We start from the raw sequence: 20,524 nt of genomic DNA, 5'->3' as shown, positions 1-20,524 counted from the left end.
CTGGCAGGGGTCAAGTCACCTTGTCAGCAGACACGGTGAACTTCTGGAGCTGTACATGAAGCTGTGGGTGGCCTCGCGGGGCAGCAGCAAGCTTGGGCTCAACTCTGAGCTTCCTGCTGCAAAGAAAACACAGACATGTGACTCCAATTATGACTTACATAAAGACCTCTCATTATGTAAGTCAGAGAGAGAGAGGGAGAAGCCAGACTGAAATGTCACCTTTCCCCCTTCAATTGATGTCTGACGATGACATCATTTGCACAGGCCGGGCCGTCTCCCATGGGTGAAGAGGTGTGGTTCACTGATTGCTGCTCCTGGCTTTGGCAGCTCGCTGTTCTCCTACCACTCCCACATTCAAGGGTACTCTGTGGACAAAAGACAACAAGTCTCTGTAGGAAAATCCAAATGATCAGCAACATGCCATGTGAGTAATGTTTTGCTTTTTCTGTCAACTGTCCACTGAGTAAATGTTGAGTGAATGGGTGCATAAACATCTCAGATGGAGGATTTTATGCCGTGAGCAGTCAGTAGACAATGAGGCGTTGCTTTAGCTCACTGCTAGTGGGAATGTTACAATGTGGCTGGACGCTGGACAACATGGAGAGTTGCCCAGCGTAGAGTAAAGTCTCTCCTGTAAATGACACAAAGCATACTTACATACAAAGGTTGCTTATTCTCAGTGAAATACCCAAAACCAGACCGAAGACAGAAGCTGTTTCTTCTCTTTGACAGCATCAAAATTTATAACAAAAATACTAAAGATGGCAGAAAAAGTTTAATCAAAATTGCTTTATGAATGAACACATTAAGAATAACAAGGTTGCCAACATGTGCTATACCACTCTGATGACTAAAAAGGGCCACTACAGTTGGAAATACAACCGCTTTTTAAACCCCCAATCCCCAACTCTCATTAAAAGGCAGCCATGTTTTTTCAGCCATAGATACTGATTTCCACGGCTCTCCACTCACACTCTGTTTAGGACTATGTAGTGGAGTTTTTAGTAAGGTCAATGCCAGAGCTGTAGACCTTGTCTATGTGCAGAAATATATTAAAGACGTCAACAGCCATTAAGCGTCTTTTACAACCTGAGTACTTCTAGGGTTGGCCAAAGGACTCTGCAGAAAGGTTTCCAATGAGGGCTACATGTATCTGAGTGGGATATCCTGATAGTGGGTCCTTTCACCACCTGCACTTCACTGCAAAAGGCTGTCTCTAACACTGAAGCGCAACAGGAATCTTAGAGATGTTATTTATTCAAATGTGTGGTTTTCTTTTTTGTATGGCATGTACTTATATTCTTTGTGTTTGATGTGTAACTGTGAAGCACTATGCAACCAAGGTAAATAGATTTGCTTGTTTTAACTACCAAAACCGGTTGGCATAAACATAAAATAATTAAATTAATTTTTAATTAAATTATTTAATTAATTAAATTAAAATTAAATTAATTAAATTATAAAATTAATTAAATTATTTAATTAAAAATAAATAAATAATTAAATTAAATTTACAAAGACATACTTTTAATGCTGACATTTCACTGCCCAACTGTAAAAAAAAAATGCAGATCATGCTGTGTTAATTGTCCTACATAATATAAAGTCTTTTACATATGCCAGCAAAAACAGTGCTGGAAGAAGTAAGGGTAACAATCAGCAAGGCAAATATGAATTTGTCAATGCTTTCATGTTAACAAATCAGAAATGCTGATTTTACATGACAGCCAAAAAGCACGAAACAGCCATTAATAATAGTGTTTTATGGAGCAGCTTTAATTTAACCACATTATTTTCTGACTGGGCTTATAGAAGAAGTGAGTCAGAGAGCTGGAGAAAAGTGTCACCTCAAAAATTATGCTAGAGTTGCAGTAAATTGAAGGGGTCTAACATAATTTGCTAACACGCCAGTCATTTTATAGGCTCAGTCTGAGTTTCAAAGAGTACATTATCGGCCCATTTATGTGTTAAAACTGCAAAACTAACAAACCGGTGTGATTCATTTGACAGGGTTGATAACCATCGCTGACATCAACTCCCTTGATATTTGCTTCTGTCCTTCATACTTCACAGTGGCTTCCACTGTAAACAACTCCTGTGGTGTACTCAACATCCTGCTCTGCCATATGAAAAAAAATGATGTCAGACACAGCAAAAAATAGCCTTTTTAATGATTTGTTATGTCATATTCGATGGTATTCTGTGTTTTTAGGCTTCATCCAATCACCTCCTATTTCAGCATACTTCTTCTTATCTAGGTATGGTTGATTCTTATCTGTTTTCTACTGATCTCCTCTTCCCCTGTGTGTCTTTCTGCAATGTGCTATGAAGTGATGTCAGCCAAGAACTATCACTTAGCACCAAGCCCATCTGGTCTGCAGCCCCAGCATCTGGCTACAATTAGCCAGAGAAACAGACGATAGCCATGTTTACCTTCAGAAACAAGAGGCCATACTACTGCTAATACTGGCTGCACTACAACAGAATCATAGACACTGACGTATAGATTATTATGTATGCAAACATATAGATACTAAAACCTTTATATTTACCATTAATCAGCTGAGTTCAATTGCACAAGAGAGGTAGAGGCAAAGAGAACAAAGTGGGTATGTGTGCACAGCACACACGTGTCTGCACATACACTGCATACACTGAAAATACTGTCTGCTAGCACATATGTAAATGTCTCAGAGTCACCACCAGCCCACAGACCTGTGCAGCTGCATCTGGCGCCCTTAAAAATACTGTAATCAATTCAGCACACCCAGGAGCTGGAGTTAAAGCGCTACAAAAGTATGTGACAAATTACTTTTACTGTTTGACTGGTGGTTGTGCCTGGCACTGAGTTTGGCCTTCGGGCTCCAGGGTTTTGTTCAGATTGTCTTATTAATTCTCAATAAAGAGTTAACGAGTGGTGCTCCCACAGACAGTGCACCAAGGTAACTCCCAGCTCCCAGTGCAATAAACACAACTAACTGCTGTTAGAGGGCTCAGGACAGCCATGCCAACAAGCTCAGCGCCTGTTGAGAAAAACAACTGAGTCTGGTTCGCTGGCCTGATCGGCCCTTGTCACAGGTGGCGAGGCCACATAGCCAGTAAGAGCCTAAACACAATAGCAGGGAAATTGAACCCGAAAAACAGGGAGAATGGAAAGAGTGAAGTTTTCTCTCCTCAACCATATGGGCACTTTCTCACTGGGCAAAACAAGCCAGAGACTCAGCAGGGACTTCACAAGAGCTCGGGGTCAAAAACATGAGAGAAGCACTACATCATGGGATGCCTCTGGGCTAAACAGACAGTAAATAGCCACTGTGCATTCACTTATGGATTGTAAAGGGATTTAATGTACTTACTTAAATGCCTAAATATAAACATAATTACTGGTTTTTAACATACCACACACTTAAGTTTCTGAATACCTCCTCTTCTAAGACACGCTAACAATATTTCAGCAGTGGGGCTACTATAGGAGCGCCCACATGTTCAATAAAGTGCTGGTTGGCCTCCAAGATGAAGAATGTCATGTCTGAGGAGTCCACATGCTCTGCAGATTATCCACTCACCCTGGACTGACCCATCATCTAATAATATAGTATTAATCCAATGACTGTGTACTTTTGTTAGAGCAGTTGAAAGCCAAGATATTATTCTACCATAAAGTGAAAGGATATGAAAACTATTAGGATTTTGGGTCGGAGGGAAAGACTTATTTGCTCTGGCCAACCATTCAACCATGTTGTACAGTCACGGCTTGACATTTTTCATGGAAACTTATGGTATTCTTGTGCCAGGGTAAATAACACCTCTAAAAGCTCTTCCTGTGACTCCTACGGGGCAATATTCATAATATTTGCAGAATGAGGTTCCTCTCAAGAGATAGAGAAGAGTGGCCGAAAAACACAGCGCTATGTTATAAATGTGTTTTATCCACTGGGGCATTGGTCCTTGAGTTTCAGAGCCTTGCTGGGTTTTATCCTAACTAACCAAGGCTGTTTCTGAAAGGCGATATTATGAAGTGCAACTAACTAGCTGGTAGGATGGAAAACCAGCAGTATGCCGGGCGCCAAGACTAAACTGCTGCTCTACATCACATCTGACAGACTCCAAAAACACAGTTATTTAGGAAAAACCTTCTCAAATTGTAAATCAGCTATTTTCCAAACCAAAGGACAAAGTGCGTCACTTTCTGTGCCCGCAGATGTCGTAAGACTGGGAGAGGATGAACTCATCTTTCACCAGCAATGATGGTGTTGTTCTGTCCCAGTTGGGAGCCACAACGTGGTCACTCCAGTAATAGAACAAAATACCAAAGCTACTTACCACACAGCCTTTCAGACGATTCTGCTCTTCCTTCACCTCCTTTCCCATGATCCTTTGTGTCTCCATTCCCACGTTGCCCTGGGGTTCTCGGGCCGGTGTCAGCGGGTCAGCTTCTTCCCTGGTGAAAGTGGAGCCAGTGGGAGAGAGTGTGGTCCTGTCACTCCTACAGAGCGGGCAGAGCAAGAGGTTACTGTTGTGCCGACAGCAGGGCTTTAGAGCCCCACGATGAACTCCAATTATGGGTTTGAAGTTTTCTACCAGTGTTTGTGTTATTTGGTTTAAATAGCCATGAAACACAGCTGATAAGACGGACGAGATGATGTAATATTTGGAACTAAAGATAGCCTGCCGACATGAGAGGCTCGCAGCCTGAGAAATATTTGGAAAGCAGGAGATGTTGGAGATGGATGTCAGAACTGTGGACTCCAGTTACTCCTGACCTTATTTATTATTATGAGCATGGAAAATGTTCAGTCCTTCTTTGCCTAGGCAGGGTATAAGGATTGCAATGATTCTCTGTCCAGCACTTTGATCATACTGATATCAAACCTGATGTGAATATTCATGAATCCTAATCATATTAATGACTCCCTGACCTCTTCTCTAGCACAGCTATCATGAAAAATCTAATGGGCACATGGCCTTGAAATTTACTGAACACATAAATGCTTCACAGAGGACTACCCTTCACATTTTGGACAGTATCCCAAAAAATGCCACATATTTCACTATGCATCCATGTAACTGATGCCAGTTATTCAGTACAGACCACAATGTACAATCAATGTGTCATTTGTATTGTATTGGTTTACATATTACCATAACATTTAGTCAACATTTGGCTGCACAGTACTCATTAAGTGTTATTCAACTGATCAGAAGTACACATCACTTTTCCTTTAGAAAAAGTCATATGATATAAAAGTCAGAATCACAACTGTAGGCTATTAAACAAAACATTTGTTTTACTAATGCTGTAAAAAATTATAAAATACTCTTGTAAACACTTTTTATCTGAGATTGAGAGACAGACAGTTTCAGGTGACTGCAAGATTTTAAGAGTGAGGAGAGAACAGACCGTGTTGCCAACTTGACTCAGTCAGCCAAGACATTATTCACTCACTACAGTAATCAAACACATGGTGAAATTCCAAAGCAGTGCAGAAAAGTGAAAATTATAAACTAAAAAGTGGGTGGTGATTGATGCTCTGTGTGGTAGTCGGTCTCCAGACGTGCAGACAGACTCGTCCTTCACTTTGCTTATAATTTTTCATTGATTCAAATCCAAATTAAACAAGGCTAATCAAGAGCGAGAGAAAACTCTTTATACAAAACTAATTTTCACTCGGAAAACGTCTTCTAGGTTTTGCTGGTGTAGACTTTTAATGTAGGGGACCAGTAGAGTAGTAACAGAAAAATACAGTTCCAGCTCAGTGGAAACCTTTGGTGCTCCAATTAGTGGATGAAATGGTGCATGTATTCATAGGGCCACCATAGTTGTTGGTGGTATCCTTGGCTGGCTGTCTTACCTGAAAACCTTCTGAAGAAGGGCCCAGCAGTCCTTCACCTCGCTCTGCTTCTGTGTGACGCCAGCAGCCAGGGCAGGATGCAGATTAGACAGCTGGGACACGCTCACATCTAGCATCTACCACACACAGGCCTGTAGGTTAGGTAGAGAAGGCTTCTGCAACACACTTTCAAGATCTGACCAGACGGTGCTGTTTTAGCGAAAAGACGTTTTTCCTACCATGATTTGACTGGCGATGTCACGTATTTCCCTGTCTCCAAAGCTGTCCAGCTCTTTAGAGGCAGATATGCTTTTCTTCTAAAAGAAAGGATACGTATCAATGATGGAATTTCTGTGTGAATCTCAGATGTAATTGGAGAATTAACAGTTAAGCAGCCAGGGAATTTTACCATGTTATTAATAGCAAACAACGTATTATCAGCCTGCTGGTAGAATGAGGACACTTCCAGTGCAAGCTGAAGATTTTCATGGTAGTTTTTCAGATGAGACTGAACCTTCAGCCACCTAAACACACAGCAGATGACAACACAAACAAGTTCAGTCGTCAGTTTATCTTTGGATTAAAGATGTCTCATGCTGCGTACATTTTCAATCTCAGTTTAAGGGACACAGTGTACATTTTATTTATGTGTTTCCTCTTGCTGGAGATGTTTTTGCCATCTGTCTTCCCTTGTTTCTCCAGTTTTAGGGCCAAGTGGTTGATCTCCTCGTGGAGGTTTCTGTATAGCTGCTCATCCTGCAGGGAAACAGTGGAACACAATCCAACTATGACCTCAGCTGTCTTTACCATACACCCTGAGAGACAAATTACAGTCAGCCATAGATAAAGGCCTGGGAAACCTCTACAAAATTGTAATATAAACCATAAACATATGGAAATGTGTATATATTTTTTACCCAAAGAATGTCGTTTGGCATGTAAAATGTTTTTATCAAATGCTTTGTTAATACATCCCCGTGTTTGTTCCTTTATAATGCTCACCTGTTTCAGATCTAAAATTCTTCTGGTCAGCTGCATTTTGTCGACATTTTCCCCGAGGACATTTACCAGAGCCTGTTCCTCTTCCTGCTGGCACACATAAAAGTCAGTGTTTATAGCTCCCCATTTGTCAGGAACCCAACCGTTATTTCTTTTTTAGAGGCACCGGGATTATACCACATTATCCCTGCTACCAAGGAGGATGCTAAACAGAAATAGCCCTCAGCATGAGGAGAGAAACTTTGAACTTGATACTATTGCACAGAGGAAAGGATGAGTGGAACTAAATGGAGAATACCGTCTCCCCTTGGGATGGATGTTTTATAGTTCATAAGCAACATCCTCCATTACATTCCCACAGGTCCATTATCAATCATCAGTTCCCTTGTGCCAGACACAGACATGAACGGAGAAATAAACACAGGCTTAAAACGCTCGAGATGATTGCTTTTTGATAATGACAGGCAGATGTTTTACACTGGTGAATATACACAAACAAGAGATGTCTTCAGGATACTGAGCTAATTTCCTGTATTAGGAAGTGCTGTTTTTTGTGCCAATTATTTCGACAGCCGTTGATTAGAGCTGTCTGTCTACTCATATTTAACTCTGGGGCAACTGTTTTTGGTGTTAATTGTTCATTAGCAGTAATAGTAGTAGCATCATTAATAATAATAATAATATCACAATATCCAAAATTATTAAAAATGTGTTGTCTATGGCTCAATAAAATTTACTTTGAAAAAGGATAAAAATGTTACCTTCTCTTTAATCCATGCCTCCAGCTTGTCCACTTTTTTGTTGAACTCCTGCAGGTTCTTGGCTCCACCCAGGGCCCTCGTCTGATTGGCAGCCGTCTGTTTCAGAGTCTGCCATTGGTCCCTGAGCTGGCTGAGCTGCTTCTTCACGAGATCAGAAGTGGGGTTCAGCTTGCAGATCAACTGCTCACCCATCTTTTTAAGCAGAGAGGAACATAAAGAGATTATTGATTGAAGGTGTAGGGCAGGCAGAGCAACCAGAATAACATGGAACGGTGGCTGAGTACATTTGACGACTCCAGTTTGTCAGTCATTGTTTATGTGCCAGACGTCTGCACAATTGTTGGAAACTTGCCATTAATTTCTTGGATATACCCTTGAAAAATCTCCTGGTTCTGCCTCTGCCTTTCCTGGGCTGTCTGAGTGTCAGGGGAGGTTAATTATCAGCAATGTACCATTTCCAAACATTTTCTCCTGAGGGAGAAAGTATAAACTGGCTTGACAGAGCCGTCTGGAACACTGAGGGTCTGCTTTTCTCTCCGGTTGACTGGAAAGGCCTACAAGACCATTATGTTATGTGTTATGCGACCTGACAGACTCTTTTAGCACCAAAGACAGTGATTAATGATTGCATTCAGATCTCCATTACCTGTTAAAAAGTTAAAATAAACATTTCATTTAGGATGTGGGTAGCTCTGATGTGCTTGCTCTGGTAATATTTGAGTTAGATTCCAGGCTCATATTGCTTCATTTTGTTACCTGGTTGAGTTGAATTAGGGTGTTCTCAAAGTCTTTGAGGTCTCTTTGAAGCGTCTGCGAGGCTTCTTCCCAGTCCTGCAGGGGGCAGCGCTGAATATTACAGCCATCCTTCAGGTCCTGAAGCTTGCCTTTGATCCATGCCTCTGCCTGCATCACAAACAGACACAAATGTGTCAGATGTGCTTTACACTCTGTGACACATAATGGACCATTAAGTTTGTTTATAGACCTGTTTCTGTTGTTTGATTAGATTTTTCAGTTCTGAATCCACTTAAGAGATCAGATATGGCTAATGTTGGCTTAGGAAGAACTAAGGATACACTGCAATATCTCTGAGTAACAATCTGTGACAGTAATTTATCCCCGATTTAGCTTTGAACATTTAGTTTTAAAATCTATTGTTCAAGTGAAAGATATTTAGTAAACACATAAATATATTTATATGGATCCACAATACATATATGGAAATATGGTATAATTACTATCCAATTTCTTTTGAAGTATTTTAATGACTTTAATATCCAGAGCTTTAATATAGAAAATTCATCTAGCCGTATAGTGAGTAGTATAATGGTAAATATGGCATTATTTCTGCTGATCAGGAGAGGAAACAGGCCGCATTTTCTTCCATGACTTAAAGTAATGTGGAGCTTCAGACACATCAAGAACAGCCCTTTGTTCTCCAATGTCATGTTATGCAGAGCAGAAGTTTCTCTTGGCAAGTTCCTGAACTACATTGCATAAGGCTTTGTCTTGCAGAGCTGCCTTCTGGCAACATTTATATGGAGTGAGAACTCCAAACCAGGTGGCCAAAGTCAGAAACTCTTGGAAAGTGCACGTTTGTTTGCTGTAAAGCACCCGGTGTGGAAGTCAGTGACCCACTCAAGATATAATGATTGAATGGAGAAATAAATCAAGTCGGGTTCTTCCATTTCTCAGCATGATCCTAAATGATTCATGCAACTGATAAAATCAGCAGAACTTATTTTTCACAGAGTTGCTTTTTGTACTCCGCAGAATGACAAGTTAAGCACACAAATAAGTCATTATAACATTACATCAACACATTATTTCCCAAGGAATCTGATATGACTGACATTAAATAATAGACTCTACAGCAATCCTTCTCTTGAATTAATAAAACATCAAGACCGCACATGACAAAGCCACTAAACAACTCTTTGCTCGAGATTAAAATGTGATGTCACTTCTCCTCAGAGAGGCAGGTCATTAACTTTACAAGGCCCCTGGGGCAGCGGAGGTATTTCGGGGTTGAACAGAAGGAAAAGAGCTTGACAAAACAGGCCTGCCCCTATCTCCTCACACTAGCTCCCATGGCATATAATGACCTCATACAGGAAGTCTATGATTCCCTTGTTTCTTCCTGTTCGCTCTCCACAACAATGGTCTGTTTATCAAAATGTACAGTTGGGCTTTAGTCTAGTCACAGAGAATAGACAGCTAATGCATGCAGCTCAGATTGTATCACTGCTCCTGATTTTATGCGAAAAATATGTGACCACACAGGAAAACAGATCTGCAGTCAACACAGAACATAACTTAAAAACAAACTCCATCTTTTGCTGATTAGAATCTGAAAGCATAAAGTGCTCTATTTCATACTGCCTTTCATTTCTGCAAGCTTTAAAGGCATCTAATTTTAGCATTTTAACTGAAAAACAAGGACAATGGAACATATTTCACCACATTATAAAATGTTTACCAATAAGCCACATTTTTAACCTCTCTAGTAATGCAACTTGGCCCTGAAATGACAGTGGGAGTGAAAGTCTCTATACTTTGTCTATGATGGAAACGGGATGGTGAAAGGCGAGATGTTTTGCAGAGCAGCTTCAGAGACAGATGGTGTGTTTCTCCATGTGGTGACCTGCTTTGCTCCCCTAGCTTGAAACATTAGGGGCCTTTAAAAGTCTCTCTCTGGAAAGCTCACTTCCACTTCGATGTACTGTAATACTGTAATAACACATTTTCATCAGTGATTGCAGTCAACCAAATCCCAGTAAAACAAGCAGGTCCCCAGATATCAAAACCTCTGACTATTTAAAGTACATTCTCAAATGAAGTTAAAATAAAAAAAAAAAAGCTGTTTCCTCTCAAAGCAACAGAAATGCGAGCTCCACTTAAGAGCAAAGGGCTGCTAAGCTTGTTAACATTAACGACGTGCTAGAGAGCTGTTTTCAACACATACATACATCATATGTTTCCTTCAGCTGACATCCAAAATGGATGTCTTATTACTGGAAGTAAACAGACTATCACTTGGATAGGCTGCTCAACAGAGCAAAATGTCCCTCCACCGAACTCATTTCAAAATGTCCTTGTATGCCGGGGTGGACGCAGCGATGAGATAACACAACCAGTTGTGCTGCTTGGCTGAGTCTCTCTGGGCCATAGGCGTGAAGAGATTGAGCCAAACAATGATCTCATCCCTAAATAATTGCTTCACTTGTGGCGGTTTCCCCTCCCTCTCTTCCCTCAGCCAAACACAGCTCATACAGTTCTTGGGACAAAATAAGAACCAGTACATATTTTGTTCTCCTCTGCAGGTCATGCGACAGGCAGCTTCCACTCTGATTTCATCTCAACAACACAACTTGTTGCTTTTGAGATAAACCCTACCCCAGCTTCTTTTCATTTAGCGTTTTTACATCAGTGGTGATTAGAGATTCTGATAAGTTTTTACTTACTCTGGTTGGATTTTAAAATGATAAAACACATCTCTATTTGAAAAATATGCATATTCTAGATAAGTGGAGAGGGAAAAAGTACACCCTCCTCAAACATTTATGAATTTTCAGTTACATGAGGGAAGACAGAAAAGTGAGAAGAGTGCTGTGATTTTTCATGAAAAGGGATTCAAATGTATGCAGCATTTGAGAAACTGTTGGTTTAGGTTTAGTATGCATGCCACATTTTACCTGAAGTACTTCCTTGTTGAAGAGAGAGTTGCGCTGAGTGAAGCAGTCACTCTGGGACGTAACAGCTGCAGACCCCTCATTCTGTGTGTGTAGATGACTCTCTTTCCTCTGAGCCTCTTTCTTCTGTGACTCAGGCACTGAAATCTGTGTGAACACAAAGAACAGACAACACAGGCTTGAAAACAATAGATGGCAATTCGACTGCAACATTAGACTTCTTAAATAGACAAAATCTGATCACCAAATGATGCTTGGCTCTGATGAAACCTCTAAGGCAGAGGCGCTGCTATCCAGCCACAACCACCTTACAGACAGATGATGTTGAAGGATTCATTCATGTTGATTACACCTTTTTATTACCATCCAGACATTACAAACATGTGTCAAACTGGCCCCAAGGTCCCTCTGAACAAAAACCTACTGTCAGCACTACGTGCGATGGAATGAACACGACTAATGGACAAGCATTCCTGTTGCTCCAATCAGGAAACATCTGGGCACATGAAGGAAGCAGTAACGGACAAATCCTTGGAAGTCTGATCTTTTTTTTTTTTTTTAGTACATGTAAACATATCACCTTTAAAGAACTTTGGCAGATCAAGTTCATTCTTTCATACCTGAACAGGCAAAGGCGCCACCACCATCTCAAATATAATTACAACCATTTTTGGCCATTGATATGAATAATACATGAGAGGAGGAAAAGTAATATATTGTTGTGGTTAAAGAGGAAGAGATGATGCAGATGAGAACTGTACTTTTTTGTCCTAAAAGGGGAAATGAGGCCATTGCTGTGTCAGTGTGTTATTATTACCAGCCTCCACCAGGACTTCAGCAAGTCTTTTTCTTTTGTTAACATCTTCCCTCCCTGACCTCATGTTTTCCAGTGAGCCCTGCCTCTGCAAGCTCTGCTGTAACAGAGCACTTCATCCACACACACTGAGGACTCCGACAAGGAACAAATCCAACAGCCCACTGACTTTAAATAATATCCTGCAATACACCACATACACTATACTGTTTTATTCTGTTATTTCTTACAAACATTACAGCTAAACAAGAGGGAACAAAAGGGGTATTTATTTGTCAGGGGTTAAGGGACACGTTGCTCCCATAACACGTCCCCTCCTCTGTGTGACTTTGCTCCAAATGTATAATATAATAAAACTGTTTAAGTTTGGCTGAAATACAAAATGACTTCACTTCCTAAACTCAGAGAGATTCATCGAGTCCACAGCTGGCTACAAAGACCCCACTGCGTCACAACAAAACAACTGTTTTTCCTACAGTCTGAATAGTTAGGAAAAATAGCATCATCTTCAAAAAAAAAACATCCACTTCTCAATTTTTAACATGATATGACTGCCTTTTTTTTTTTTTTTTTTTTTTTAAAGTAAACTCCCATTATATAAGCAAATTAATTTAGCAGTTAAGCTAGCTGAGTATCTTCTTACCTGTTGGGATTTCTCTCCGTTCAGTTTCGTCCTGGTTTGTCCCTGCATGGTCTGATAATCATCACTGCTGTCTTTTCTGAGTAAAACCTAAAAGGGTAAGATGGAGTTAAATAGCTGGTAGCGCTTAATAAGTTGTAAATTAAATGAACAAGCTGGACAGGGACGACGGAGCTTGTGACAGGCTAAAAGAAAACCAGTCAACAGCAATTAGCATTTTATAAGTTACAAGCTAACGTTAGGGCCTGGACGTGCTGGAGATGTGTATGAAAAATGTATCTAACCACAAGCATTATTACATTTAGACAATTTTAAAAGTATCTCTACTACAAGACTGTCCTTTCTGTCGGGATACATTTGTCAACCAATATTTTAGAGAGATTTACTATTATAACCAAAATGTCAAAAATCAAAATTAATTTAATTACTAAATTAATATAGATATGTAGCTTAAAATGCTAAATATTTGATCTGTAGAAAAATGTAGAAAAATGTCTATCATATATGCTGAGTTTGAAGTTCATTTTTCAACAGTATTTCTGCTTAAGAGTAAAAAGTGTGGATTCATGTCGGTGAACTAAATTTTGTAGATGCAGTAACTATGAAAAGAACTTAAACTGTGTCTAAAATTACCTACATTTTGTCTTTTTGAGTAAAAATTTAAATTTTAACAAATGCTCTTGAGATACCTATTTGTTAGATTTGCATATTTTCATTAGTAAACTGTATCATGTACCTTGAATTGAGAATTGGGTTTATTCTCACAGCTTACTCCCACAATCCTGGGTAGAAGTGGATCTGATGTGCTGGTAATGTTGTTGTTGTTGTTGTTGTTCTCAGATGTGGACCCTGTGATTGAGAGCTGTGCTGGTCCGACTGACACTTTGCTCTCTGATCGTTCTTTACTCCCAGAGATTGTGATCTTCTTAATGGATCTGGAAACAGCAGACGGAGAAGCGACATTCTGGTTCAGGTGGTCCTCAGCTGCCATGTCCTCCTGGTTGCGTTTCACAGGGGCTACCTGCTTGGCGATGGGTGAGACGAGACAGGGGCCATGTGCACAGACCTGCGATCGACTGAGGTAGAGCGAGTTCAGGTTGTGCTGTAACGTGCAGTTATCTAGACTCTGGCTCTGTAGATAACTCTGTGCAAAGTCCTGGCATTTTGGCACAGCAGGGACTGACAGCCTTGTCCCAATGGTGAAGGGCTGTACCTTCCTTACAATACTTTCAGACATGGCCAGTGTCCTGATAAGAAAACAAAATATTCTGGAGTCCAAATGAGCGTTGAAAAAAAGTCTGTCACATCCCTTTGTACACACTCCTCACTCACCAGTTCTGCTTGTCCGGTCTCTGTTCAACAGGCAAGTGTAGAGTTTAACAGGACGTGTCGGGAGAGCTCAGTTCTCCACCTTCTTGTGCATGTTGAGAATGCACAACACACAGCCCAGGATGGCTTCCTTGGACTCCTGGGATCGAATACGGTCCCAGACGTGGCGCAGCGCCGTGCCAAGGTGGGCAGCGCCTGTAGAGAGGCTTCTCCTGAGGAACTGTGCCACTGAGCCTGCCAGTCTGCTACTGAGGAGCCTGATAACCAGGGACCGCAGCAAGATGAAAACTGCTGGCATGCTGCCTGACTGCTGCGCAAAAAAAGTCTTGAAAAAAAAAAAAAACCTCGAAAAAAGGAGGGAGAAAGCAGAGGGTTGGTTAAGAGAGAGGATGAAGTCACCACCTCTCCACTTTCTCTCTCTCTCTCTCCCTGTCTGTCTCTCTCTCCCTTTCTCTCTGTCAGAGCTCAACAGAGCGGAGAGGGGGCTGTAAAGCCTGGCTGTCAAAACTTCCCCTCTGAACCCGAACAGAAAATGTGCTCAGATAAGAGGCGAGGAGTAATGGAGTCAGCGGGAGAGACCTCTGTCAGACCTCTTCAATCACAGCTTATCCTCAATGAGGTAATATCCCCAGCTGAAACACACTCACACCCACACTGCCTCTACCTACCCCTGCACAGGAACAGATTCAGCCCTGAGGTGTTCTGCTCAGTCCCAGTGCAAAAATTACCAAAAAAAAAAGTTTTGCGTAGGCAGCAGGATTTAAAAAAAAAGATCCAAGGTGGTCTGCTGAAATCTTAGGAGAGAATTAGCTTCAGATGCTCATGTGAGCTCTGTCTGGCCAGGAGTGAGAGTGTTGTCCGCAGCTCAGAGCCTCCCCTTTCCCCATCAGCTAGCAGCAGCTGTCACACAGGTTACAGCTGAATGGAAAAGAGCAGCCCTGTCGCTCTGCTCCTTAAACCTCAGAGCTGCTGGCATGACAAGTGTGGGGGGCAAATTACAGTCAAGCAGATGATGACCCCTACCACTCCTTGATGGTGGTTAGGGTTCAATGGAGCACATGTTGGGCTGACTGATTGGAATGGCAGGGGTGGCGTGTGTGTGTCAAGGGAGCGGGGATTACTGAGGAGGGCAGACAGCAGTGAAAATATTTGCAGGGAGGAGACGGGAGAATCTGCTTCCACTGGTGAAAACTTTCCCAAAAAAGGAACTCTTACTCTTCACTCTTCTGCCCTCTGACTTGACCCCAGCACCTGGTCTAATGGCTCTCAGGGGCAGTTCTGCCTATTACAGCAAAACCTATTCGATATAATGAAGTGGAGTAGAATTACATTACATTTAGAGATAGAAACATTAAAGAAATGTATTAATTTATGTGCTCCAGTGTTACTGAATCGCTTGAGTAGGGCTAAAACAGTCAGCAGAGGGACAACAGTCGCACAGCAGGGCCCCATATGACAGAGGTAGCCCTGGAGTCGACATGGTTAATGGTGCTTTTAAAAGAGCTCTGGTTTCATGATGAAGTCATCTAAGGAAGAGTTTTAATGTGTTGCAGCTTGAAATCAGAGATAAATTCTGCATAGGCTGGGTGGTGTTCACAGAAGGCTGGATGGGTGGAGTTCAAGGGGTTTGGCTAACTTTGAAATGTCATTTCCTCATATTGCAGGGTGAGTGGCTCTAAAAGTTTGCGATTTATGCGTGCAGTCGGCACACTGTGTGACTGTGACACCATATGCTGAAATGTTGGTTAATGTTCAGTCGGAACATTTGGAAAAGTGGGTGATTCTTTTTAATTTAGCGCCATTATTTGTAGGGAGAGAAAATATATACACACACACACACATCTTTTTGCAAGTCATGTTGCATAAAGTCCACATGTAACAGAGTTGTTACTAAGGATTTCCATTCCACAGCTTAGCTTATAATATAGCTTGAAGCCCGTTATCAGTTATCCATAACAGATTTAAAGTAACATTTCTAAACCTGACTGCATAACATTTACACCAAACCATTAGGATTTACAGAACTTTCAAAAAACTCAAAGACAAGATAAAAATGGATCATAAGTCTGCATCATTTGCAAACATGTTGACTATTGTCTTATCTTCCCTATAAATTACAAAAACAAGAGGAACTTTTATAGTATTTTGTAGTCTATCACATTTAATAGCTCAACATTTTCAGTTTTCACACTATTGTGAATTGAAGCACTTTATTTTGGAGGAATGCTTTCATATGTTTAAATTAGAAACATCATACATAAGTTAGTAATGATTCATTTAGGCTACAAAGGGCGTAAAATTCACCAGAAGTTAATGAATACTTTGACATTTAGGAAAAGATGCTTATGTGCTTTATTGCCGAGTGTTAGATGATGCCACTCTCATGTCTGTGGGTTAAGTATTGACTTAACTTGCATAAAGACTGGATGCAGCTAGCCTGGTTCAACCTCTAAAGCTTTCTAATTAACAAATTGTGTGTTATTGTATGAGATGAAGAGGCACTGGTAGGTGTAATTTTTTTAATTGGAAAGACCCTAATACTTAGCTAAGCAAATTGCCTACTGGGAACTTAATGCACAGACATGAAAGTGGTATCAATCCTCACTATCCTCACCCAAGCTTTCACAAATATTGTGATAAAATAAATTGTATCAAATCATGAAAGATTTGCTAAAACAAAAAAAAATTCTTAAATTTAACTTAAGAATTAAACTCTTAAACTTGAATTTAAGCAAAATTGATAACATTTCGTTTTAGAACTGAAAGCCTTGTGTGAGTGGCCCCTGTTTTAGCCTGTAAACATTTATAAAGGATGTAAAGTTGTTTGCTCACAGAGTCACTGTCAGATTAGATTTGAACCAGGTGTCCCACCTTTGCCAACCAAGTCAGATTAGGCTACTGTAACACCTTCCTTATGTTGTTTATCCTGGAAGTCCTCCCTCCTCCCTCCCCACAGCTTTCATTCACATCTTGTGTATAACATTTGACTGTGCTGCCCACATCCTTTACAAATAATCTAAACCTCAGCCTTGATCTGAAAGCTCTTTATTTGTGCCATCTTCCTTTATTGGCATCTTTGTGGAAGGATTTTAAAGGCATGCTGCTTCTGGCCCGATGGCTGATATCATTGCCTCACAAGATGATAATAAAGACCTGATGCTTTCTCACCACAGGCCTGGTTAGTGATCACCCTTGTTAGGTATCCTCCATTTTATTAGAGTTAGTAAGTACAACTTGGAAGACTTGTTCAAGGGGTGATGTCACCAAGACTGCCCGCATGAAAGGAGAGTGATGGCTGCGGCGGAGGAGAGAATATGCATGGGAGCTAGAGGGGGTCTGTACTTTTCCACTTGGTGTATGTCATCACAAAGGCATGATCGGCCCGCTGGTCAAGTTTCAGTACAGATAAGATTAAGTTTTTTTCTCTGGATCATGATCAGAAAAGAAAAGATTTGAAGTTTTACAATCGGTTGAAATGAAAGGACTAGAAAATAAAACTACTGACTTCATATATTCATATTCTTATGTCAGACATGTTTGGCCCAGTCAACATTGGACACTTCTTAAGCTTAACATTACGTCAAAAAAAACATCATTGATTAATTTTAATTAAAACTTACCTCATACCTCATTAAAATCAAGTCTCTGTCTATTAGTTGTGTAGTTACGGCTAAAACTTTATTGTTTAATGGTGGAAATGTAGGTCCAGATTACCACTAAAATGTAATCATTTGTCCCATGGCCCAAAATCCTATTTTTCAGTTTTTACAAGCAGAACAGACGGAGCATAAACAGCCTACTTCAAAACATAAGGTCTTTGGCAAAGTATTAAAGCAACACCAGCGCAGCTACTTTTTACTTTAAGTAGAAAGAACAACATAGACTAAAGACGAGGTTGTTTTCCCTGTTAAACTTGTGAATGACGATGAAACACAAAACTACAAGGCAGCGGGGCATAGTGCCATTGAAATTGTGAAGTCATACATTTGTTCTAATTCTTATCTGTCGATCTAAATAACTTCAAATTCCTTTGTTCTTAGCACACATGTCTGAGCCCACATCTTGACAATGACCTAGCTTCTTTCAGATGGGTTGCCTATGGGCTTTTGTACTTCAGCCACCAAAGCAAAGACACAGTATTAACAATGAAATGATTTGTGCTTGAACAGAACAACATGACAGCTGCAGTTTAATATAAACACATTACAAAAGCCACGATTCATCTTTTACTGCAAGATGTCCACATGGGTTTTGCCCACCCCCAAATCTCTTTGGCCCGAGCATAGAATAGGTTGCAACACAGTTTATGACTTAACTTGAATCAAATCCTCTTAAAAACATTAAAAAAAAAAAGTTTCAGCATAGAAACTTGTCAGCTAAAATCCAAATCCTTTCATCATTGATTTAATACTGAATAATTGTATCTCTCAGTTTTGAAGCTCACCTGAGGCTATTTTTGACCTAATGAGACTGCATGCTTCACAGATTACGTTCACAAACACACCTGTGATACTCCATCCTTCTGAACATGTTCACTCTTATCACAACTGTAAACACTCGAATGTTGGATGACATCACATGCAATAAAATGCCATCTTAGTCATTGTTTAGAGAGACAGAGTGCCAGATTAGTCACATGGCAGAAGGAGGCAAGCAGAGACAATGAAACAGCCTGCCATGACGCATATATTTGCTTTATTCTACTGTAACAACTTTGTTCTCATTTGTATGTTTTAAATATGCCCCCTCTTCTTAAAGCATGCAGAGTGGCTTGCAAGGAATAGTTCAACATTTTGGGAAATATATGTATTCACTTTCTTGACGAGAGTTAAATGACGAGATTAATACCTCTCCCATGTCTGTACGGTAAATGTGACAATACAGCCAGCAGCTGGTCAGCTTAGTTTAGCACAAAGTCTGGAAACAAGATGAAACAGCTTGCTAGACTATGTTCAAAAGTAACAAAATCTGTCTTCCAGCACCTCTAAAGCTCTAAAACTCTCAACATCTCAGATCTTGTTTGTCTAATTAAAGTATAAAAATTACATGTTGTGGTTTTATGGGTGTGGAACTATTTCTTGGCTGATCGCAGTGAATTCTTGGAATTTTGTCATCACTGCGAGGCAAAGCAACCAGTGGAAACTCCCGTTTTTGTAAGAATTAAACAAATGAGATAATGTGTTAATTAGGGAACAGATTCTGATTGGCTGTTTCCCTGTTTTTATGCCAGTCTTCATGCTAAACTAAGCTAAGCGGCTCCTGGCTGTAGCTTCATATTTACCCTATGGACATGAGTTATATCAATCTTCGCATCTAGGTCTCTGTAAGATATCAAATTAGCATATTTCTGAAATCATCAAACTGTTCCTTTCAATGTAAATATGCTAATCCGTCATCAATAATGCCATGATCGAGGCTTAATGGTTAAGGTGCATACCACATAATCACAATGTCCATGGTTCGACTCCCAGCTGTGGGACCATTGCTGCATATCATTCCCCTATCTCTCTCTCCCTGTGTTACCTTTCTTTCTCCACTGGATGTCAAATAAAAAGGCAAAATGCCAAAAAAATAAAAATAAAATAATGTCATAATCTCTGGCCTCCTCTTGCTACATTCCTCCATGCAGCCGCAACCTGTAATGTTTGTTCTATTCAGTTTGCAACTTTGGCAGCAGGGTGAGTACAAACAGGTGAGTAGAAAGTGTCCAGATCCTTGTATCTGAAAGTATGTTAAACTAAGGGCAGGAGTCAGACCTGGCTCTAAGACAAAGGGAGTCTTTGTTTTGACTCAGACTTCCTAAATGGGTTTCTTGTCCTACTATACCAATTGGCCATGACATTAAAAAAAATACATCACGCAGGGAAGTTTGAAAACACTGGGATTTTGGAATACTCATGAATGTTTAAGATCAAAAGATTTTTTTTTGTAAGTTGATTGTTTAAAGTCAACATTCACACTTATCCATGAAGTCAATGAACAGGTCAGCAAGGAAATTTGTAGATAATCAAAAGTATCCATTTCACAGTTTGTGTTTATACTTCTGCACCGGAGGCTGGTGATGACAGATTGCCATTCATGGGATCATTTGTTCTCAACAAGTATTAAGCTCACTGGAAATGAATATATTTTTCTTGGCTGTACTAGAACAGGGTTGGAATTCGAAGAACACATTTAGTTTTTATCTCATTGATTCATACTTATTTAAATGTGATTTGGTGCCAAATCCCTTTTTTAATCTGTGTTCACCTTCAAGAAGGGATACGCTGTATCACACAGGCATTTACTTTAGCTTACGTTTTCTACTAGTCTGAGTGCAATCGAAGACACCCTCAGGTGGCAGTCAGACTGAATGGCGGGATGAGGTCACACCATCATGTGACATCATAGGTTCACATAGAAACCATGCTCTGGCAGCAGGAAGCAATTTTCCCATATCAAAGGTTGAATAACAGAAA

At 40.4% G+C, this 20,524-nt stretch overlaps 1 protein-coding gene across 6 annotated transcripts in view; it reads right to left on the bottom strand.

Moving 5' to 3' along the window:
* The window catches only part of LOC137196785 (spectrin beta chain, non-erythrocytic 1), a 29,296-nt gene extending 15,155 nt beyond the window's left edge, over nucleotides 1–14,141 (bottom strand). For 3 of the 6 annotated variants that reach the window (XM_067609651.1, XM_067609656.1, XM_067609655.1), the window contains exons 1-13: nucleotides 13,474–14,141; nucleotides 12,741–12,827; nucleotides 11,287–11,430; nucleotides 8,348–8,494; nucleotides 7,592–7,783; nucleotides 6,834–6,920; nucleotides 6,469–6,587; nucleotides 6,241–6,355; nucleotides 6,071–6,148; nucleotides 5,853–5,968; nucleotides 4,324–4,486; nucleotides 220–365; nucleotides 20–116 (exon numbers count right to left, since the gene is read on the bottom strand). In XM_067609651.1, coding sequence (XP_067465752.1) covers nucleotides 20–116; nucleotides 220–365; nucleotides 4,324–4,486; nucleotides 5,853–5,968; nucleotides 6,071–6,148; nucleotides 6,241–6,355; nucleotides 6,469–6,587; nucleotides 6,834–6,920; nucleotides 7,592–7,783; nucleotides 8,348–8,494; nucleotides 11,287–11,430; nucleotides 12,741–12,827; nucleotides 13,474–13,974 — 1,992 coding nt within the window. In that variant the 5' untranslated portion in view covers nucleotides 13,975–14,141. The remainder of the gene's footprint in view (nucleotides 1–19; nucleotides 117–219; nucleotides 366–4,323; nucleotides 4,487–5,852; nucleotides 5,969–6,070; nucleotides 6,149–6,240; nucleotides 6,356–6,468; nucleotides 6,588–6,833; nucleotides 6,921–7,591; nucleotides 7,784–8,347; nucleotides 8,495–11,286; nucleotides 11,431–12,740; nucleotides 12,828–13,473) is intronic. The other 3 variants (XM_067609654.1, XM_067609653.1, XM_067609652.1) reach the window with 3 other exon arrangements.
* Nucleotides 14,142–20,524: the final 6,383 nt, after the last annotated feature.

This window comes from Thunnus thynnus, chromosome 14, assembly GCF_963924715.1.
Source record: "Thunnus thynnus chromosome 14, fThuThy2.1, whole genome shotgun sequence".
NCBI classification, from domain to species: domain Eukaryota; kingdom Metazoa; phylum Chordata; class Actinopteri; order Scombriformes; family Scombridae; genus Thunnus; species Thunnus thynnus.
This window is presented reverse-complemented; position numbering and strand designations above follow the sequence as displayed.